At 56.2% G+C, this 7043-nt stretch overlaps 1 protein-coding gene across 1 annotated transcript in view; it reads right to left on the reverse strand.

Annotated features, from left to right (window-relative positions):
* The window catches only part of PPFIA4 (protein tyrosine phosphatase, receptor type, f polypeptide (PTPRF), interacting protein (liprin), alpha 4), a 30716-nt gene extending 29218 nt beyond the window's left edge, over positions 1 to 1498 (reverse strand). The window contains exon 1 of the mRNA XM_009335109.1: positions 1262 to 1498. Within this exon, the coding sequence (XP_009333384.1) occupies positions 1262 to 1498 (237 nt within the window). The remainder of the gene's footprint in view (positions 1 to 1261) is intronic.
* Between the last annotated feature and the right edge of the window lie 5545 nt (positions 1499 to 7043).

Genomic DNA, 7043 nt, shown 5'->3' on the forward strand with positions numbered 1-7043 from the left:
TTGCCGGCCACCGGCCCAAGCGCTGTCCTGGCTTGTGCCACCAGTTTTGATCCATTGGTTATTTCCCATCTCCCTGGGGTGCCCCAAACTAAGGATCTAAGGTCTCAGCACTGGCACAAGTTGACATGGACATAAGTGTTCAAAGCCTCCTGCTTCCTCCGGCTGCTGGGCTCCTCGCTGGCTCTCCCCACATCGCAACCACAACGGAGTGGTGCAAAAGTCCCCCAGGTTTTCTGCTTCCCCCAAGTCTGGGCCCTGGGACACTGCATGCTGCCCCACAAGTCCCCACAGGGAAGGTGGGTGGCCCGTTTCCACCCTGCACAGCCCTGCAACGCTGATCCATCCCATCCTCTTCTGACCTGAGCATCTTTGTTTGTGGAGGCCGAGCTCAAGTCCAGGTCTCTGGAGTACCTGGAGTGGGTCCTGCAGGTGGAGGAGCCGGGAGCAGAGCAACACCAGGCTCTTGGTAGAGCCAGAAACCCCAGCAGACCCAGGGCAAGCCCCCATTTCCCCATGCCCTGGCCTGCTTGCTCAGCACAGACCTCTGGCAGCCTCCCTGCCCGCTGCCCGGCTAGTCTGGCTCAGGGAACAAATGAGCCCATTGCAACGTCCCGATCCACACACTGCACCCGGCTCTGCCTCCAGCATTCCCTCTCAGGACCAAGCTCGAGACAAAGAAAGTTCCATCACCCCACCGGGCGATGGGGCTGATGGAAAGGATCCCTTCTGGCAAGGGAAGGGGCAGGGAGCAGGGGCTTCCCTCCAGCAGCGGGGAAGGAATGTGGTTAATGTCTCCATTCGGGGACTCTGTAAGTGCCAGAAGGCATCCCAAGGAGCTGGCTGGAGGCAGCAAGCCAGATCTGCTACCCGAAATGTGTTGCCTGCTCCCTAAGCACTCTTCGGTGCAATGGGCAAGCACAGGCTCTGTGTCTGCCTGCCCGTCACCCTGGGGTGTCCTCAGGAAGGTTTTGCCCCTTCTTCATACCCATTACCCTGTGCAAGAGGGGGGATTACAGTCCCACACCTCCCCACATGGACTCACAGACCAACAAGGGGTACAGAGGAGAAGGGGAGATGTTCCAGCTGGTTGTGGCTTGGCCTGGGAGAACCTATGGGTTTTACTATTGGCATGAGGTGCCACACACCTGGCAGCATCACCACTATCACACCAAGCCAGCCTTCCTAAAGGCAGGGGCTAAAAATTGATCGCCCTCATATGCCTCAATGAAGGCTCCTGCTCAACCCAAGGTCAGATCCTTACCTGTGGGAGGGCCGAGTTGAGTTGCCTCTGGAGCTGGTCACGCTCCCGTAGGGTCTCCTGCAAGCGGCTCTGGGTGACAGAGAGCGTCTCGCGGGTCTCCCGCAGGGTGTCCAGCAGCTTGTCCCTCTCATCCAGCATGTTCACCATCAGCTGCTCGAAGTCGGCATCAGCCTCGGAGCCCTGCGGGGGACCCAGAGGGTCCCCCTCGCTGATGGTGGGCATCACCTCGCACATCATGGCGGGGTACGACAGGTGGGCGAAGGTCCTGAAGGTGCCCAGTGGGGTGGGCAGTGGGTGCTGTTGAGTCGTGGGGCCCCAATCACATCACTATGGGCTCCCGTGGGTCAAGGGAGCCAGCACAGGAGGGGGCAATGGGGTAGTGAAGGTGGGGAGTATCCCCCATCCCTTATTCTTGGGTGCTAAGCAGCAGCTAGCATCACTCCGGCCGGGATGTAGGGACGTCCTTGGCACCGACAAGGCCCTCGCAGTCTTAAATCTGGCTGCTTGTCACTGCCAGGGTCCCTTGTGTCACCTCTCTGATGCCTGTTGGAGGGGCTGCAGCATCAGTGAGCCATGGGGGAGTTCAGAGGGGGACAAAGCGACCCTTGAGGACTCATCCTAATGGGGAGCCCAAGCTGGCAGTAGCACTGGGAGGGTCCGGGAGATATTTGAGCTGCCTGGGCATGCTGAGGAGGTATCCGGTGATGGTGGACTGTTCTCCTCAAGGCTGGATGTGATGGTCACTGCTGGTGCAGGAACGTGTCTCTGTTTGGCATCACAGGTCTTCAAACACACAGCGGTGACCTACAGGAGAGAGGACAGAGATCAGATCCCTCCTGCTGCCCCCAGAATTCCCAGAGCACCTGCCCAGCACCCTTTGCCCCCCATTAAACCCTGGAGGGCTCAGGACCCACAGGAATGGGCTGTGTCAGGTTGTACCACCCTGCACCCAGGTGGTCACTATACTGCATCCAGTATGGTACCAAGCTGCAGGGAACAGCATCCCCAGAACCCAAAATCCTGCAATAGTCTTTTTCATTCACATATCCTGGGCCAAGATCCCATCCCCTCTGCAGAGCACCTGGCTGCCGAGGGACCCCATGGCCCAAGTGTCCTCCAGCCGCAGAAACTCTCTGTTTGCAGAAAGTCAGCCTCAAACCTGAGTTTGGCCCAAACCTGGCATGAAGTCACAGCAACAAATGAGTTGAATGATCAGATTAATGTTCACCCCTCCTCTCCCTGTGGCACCAACGGGGACAGGTGTGGTGGGACCGGCCATTCAGTGTTAACTGAACTTCAGCGCATCCTCCATCAGTCAAACCTCTACCCGGGGGATGGAGGCAGCAGCATCCCCGAATTACTGCCCAAGCACAAGCACCGCTCCCCAGCCAGTGCCAGGGATGAGAAGCTGGAGGGCAGAGGCAGAGCTGCCAATTTGGGCAGCAGCCTGGATTTAGGCTGGATTAAAGCATGGGTGGATCCAGGGACTTGACCCCAGGGGCAATGCTGGTACTTGCAGCCTCACCTCCATTTCCGCAGCCCAAAACCACCAGGACGAGAGTCTGGGATATCCCCCATTCCAGCTGCAAGCAAGATGCCAGACAGGGATTTTTGGTGACACAGACCTTTGGGTGACCTTCAAGCCCACTACAGCCGGATGAGGGTCCCCAGCAGCAAGGGTCAGTGTGTCACTGTCACCCCAGCTGCCCTGGGGACCTGCCCACCCCATATTGCCATCTTTGCCAGGCTTTGTCTGCAAGGGGGTAAGCTCAGTGCGAGGGCCACAGGTCTAACGCTGGTTATGGGACAGTCCCCCTTAACTTAGCAAGTTTTTAAATCTTTACAACAGACATAATGCTTGAGGCTAGCTCTGAATATCCTTATATCACCCCCCTTTCAAACCAACATACGCACACAGACAAAAAGGACCTGGACGCAGTCATGGGCCAGATCAGCCCGTTCTGGCCCTTTGAACTGGAATAAAAGCTCATGTCTCAAACAGCTCAGCGGCACAGTGGGGCACTTCTCCCCCGTTCAAAGGCGGCGTGCGTAAGAAGATGCTTTTGTGCGCACCCAGACGCGCAGACACACGCTGCCGGGGCTGGGGGAACCGTAGCTCTGTTCTTGGGATGACATTGGCTCATCAGCTGATGGGAAGTTTGACACAAAAAACCCTCTAAAAATAGAGAAGCTCTGGCAAAAGCACCAGCCCCTCAATGTGCATCCAGTGCGTTATGCTGAAAGCCGGCTCCTATGTGCCGGGGACATGGGACAAGGCGTCCCGCAGGTGGCTGTCCCACCTCCTCCCCCTTTACAGATTTAAATTGCGTTCCTCAAGTGGGATAAAACCTGTTACGGGCACGTAACGCTGTCCTGAACCTTTGAGGCTTGTTCATGCTCTTTCCTGGCTGTTGGGACATGGACAACAGGGATAACTGTGACTGATATCCCGTCGCCGCAGCATCCCTGCAAAAAGGAGGCTGGTGGAGGAAAAGGCACAGAGCGAGGGACCACTCCAGCCCCTTGCTCTCCTTGCATTGAGTCAGACATGAGTGCCATCCCCATAATTAAGCAGGTGAAATGTTTTCCAGTCCTCCTTCCTCTAATTAGCAGCCCCAGCGGTACCCACACACAAGCACGGCCACACTGCCAGCCCCCCTGGAGGGCAGATGACCCAGGCTTTAGGGAGACTTGGGGCCAAGAAGAGCAGAAATCAGCCTTACTCCAGTGCTAAGCCCTATTAATTTGGGTGCAAAACCCAAATGAGGCGACTTTCACGCCCCATCTTGCTGCTGTGCCTTGCTGCTTGTGGGATGAGCATGGAGAAAGCATGTCCACACCATGGAAAGCCAAACAGCCCCACAAGCATGACGTGAATGGCAAAATCAGCTGCGTGGCCACGTCCCCACCCTGGCTGCTGGTGGGGAATTGAATGAATTAGCAGCTGAATTAAGAGACATCAATCAAGGCACAGAGGGAAGAGCCCTGTGGGCACTCAGGGAGGGGAAATGCTGCAGGGAATGGCCAAGACATAAATCTGATGGGAGTGATGATGGGATGGAAATTTATCCCAGCTGCAAAGGAGAGACTCACTTACCACGAGGAGACGCTGCAGACGCCAGTCCCGGGGGGGCTGGGGCAGCTCCCCACACCCTGTGGAGGTAACCTACGGGGCTGGACCCACACGGTTCAGGAGGCATAGTGCTCAATGAATCACCCAAGGGCTAATTTTCTTTTTGCTTCCCCCACGCTTGAGCCCATGCATGGGTGGTTGGGGGGGGGGTTGGGTAAGCCCACGTGATACTTTGCTTCACTGCAGCCTGCTGCTGTACACAGTTATATACCGTTAAATGTGCCATGCTTGGGAAGGGAGGCTGGGGATGATAAGCACAGCCTGGACGCCTCAGCCTGGGGAGGGTGATAACAGGATCATGGGGACCTTGCATGGCACCGATGCTGGTCCAGGACAGACTCATCCCATCTTACCAGTCCCCAGAAGCATCTGTGCTCTGCCCTCCTGAGCACGCTCAGCAAAGGTGTGATACAGCACGAAACTGTCCTCCCATGACAGGCAACGCTTGTCTCCTAGTAACCCAAAGCTCCTCCATGACCAGGGCTTGGGGGATGGACATGTTCTCCCCTTGCATCCTGGGCCACCAGGCGTGGGTAGTATGGAGGATATGCACTGTGGCATAAGGCAAGGAGAGCTGCTACAATCCTCTGCAGCTGGAGAAGTACTACAAGCAGGGATGAGACTTCCTACCACCACAAACAGCAGCCAAAGCGCCCCTCGTCCTGGCCTGAAGCCCCCAGGGAGGTGGTGGGCAGCCAGCCCAGGGCTTTCAGGGCTCTTTGCACGCCCCATGACACTGTTGCACTGTGAGCGTCCCTCTGCCAGCGGGTCCCTGGCAGGTAAATCCAGGCTGATGCTCTGCCACCTCTGAGCATGGCTCTGGAAACAATTCAGCCACATATGCCCATCTCCTGGCTGAATCCACGGCAGACCCCAAGGGTGGAAAACATTCCCTGCACAGCAGAGGCACTGTCCACATCCATAACCGCTACGGACAGACACTGAACTGCCTCTAGCATCCCCGTCACAGAGCCATCCTGGCAACAACCACTGGGCAACTCTCCCACCCCACGGACTCGGGAGCAATTATTTCTGGATTCAACCACAGCAGCTTTCACTGCAAAACCAGAGCAACAGCAAAACCACAAGCCCCAGGAGTATCCCAGCTAATGAGAAGGACCGGGTCAGGTTGGTTGCAAAGGTTTTATTTGTGATGCCAAGTGAGGAAGCCAGGAGCAGGCTGGGTTTGATACCTGCTGTCTTCAAGCCCTTTGGAGCGGGAAGTGTGTTTGGTGAGCAACAGGCATGGGTGAGTGTGCATGGCTGTGTGCACATGCAGGGACATGCACACATGCAGCAACATCCATGCATGCAGGGACGTGCACACGCGTAGGGATGTGCACGGGTGTAGGGATGTGCATGTGTGCAGGGACACATGTGCAGGACGCTCCTGCCTAGGGTCAGCTCCCCTCGACACGAGCATCCCCTCATTTCTGTACCACCTCAAACCTTGGGATTTTCTCTATTCTCCAAAAGCAACAGAAAATCACCCATTCCCACGCACCTCTTCCCCCAGGAGCCCAGCTAGTGGTTGCATACACAAGACGCCATCCCCGCATAGCGAAGCTCAGCGTTTCATAGGCAGAGCTGCATGCCCAACCGATCGCTTTAAGGACCTTGGGGACGTCAGTGTGGATGACGGCCCAAATGCATCACACACTTTGCTGGTGACTTTAGCAGCAGCTAGGGCAGACCAAAAGCAGCCCTTCGGTGCTGGATGTTGGAGGGGTCTGAGCTTGCTTGCAATTAGCAGCAAAACACTGCCTGTGAATCTCAACCTTTCAACTGTATCTGGTAAAACTACGTAAATGCTACTGCCTGGGTTTAGAGAGCCTTAACTGATGGGATAATCATTGGGTAGAGGAGTGAGGATGCGAGGAGACAGCTGGTGAGCTGAGAAAACAGACACTGTGCAGCTCTAGCCCTTTGCTGGGTATTTTTAGTCCCCCAGGGCTGCCAGGCACAGACTTGCTGGAAGCAGGTTTGTTGCCAGTGAAAACGTGCTTGCTTTACTATCCCTTCCCCCCCAAAATGATGCTTTCCTCACTCTTTGGGATGGAAAACAGCACAGTCATGCGCTGCCCGCTTGGAGAGGCCGGTTTGCAATGACGGTGCCCAGACATGGAGCAGCTGATGGAAAGCAGAGGGGCTGATTTTTTGGGCTGATTATTTGCTCGGCATGACTCTGTAGCGAGCCAAGCTGCCTGCAGGATGCTCAGTCCGCGGTGCAGAGCATGGCACCCACCCAGTGCCCAGGGAGCACCCTGGCTTTCCCATTTCCACCAGGGTGAGAAGCACACCCAGCATTTATCCACATACAAAACCACCTGTGCAGCGAGGCAGAGACAGGCTTGTGGTTTTTCTCTGAACAGCTTCATTCTCATCTCAGCCCTGACAAGAGAAAGAAAAAAACCTCCATGGCCCTGTCAGCAAGATCATCACCTCAGCAGGCAGCTGGCAAAGAGGGTTTAACGCGCACCTCGGAGGCAACAAGCTCGCGGAGATTGATCATCCCATAAAAACGTCAGTTTGACCTTTTCCGCTCCTAGAAAATCCTTGTCAGCTGCCCAACCTGGCCTCAAAAGAGCAGCGCAGTCAGGGCGGCAGAGCCCACACCAGCGGCCGTTGCTTGCAGCTCACCGGCACAAG

Source organism: Pygoscelis adeliae, unplaced genomic scaffold (assembly GCF_000699105.1).
Source record: "Pygoscelis adeliae isolate BGI_AS28 unplaced genomic scaffold, ASM69910v1 Scaffold472, whole genome shotgun sequence".
NCBI lineage: Eukaryota > Metazoa > Chordata > Aves > Sphenisciformes > Spheniscidae > Pygoscelis > Pygoscelis adeliae.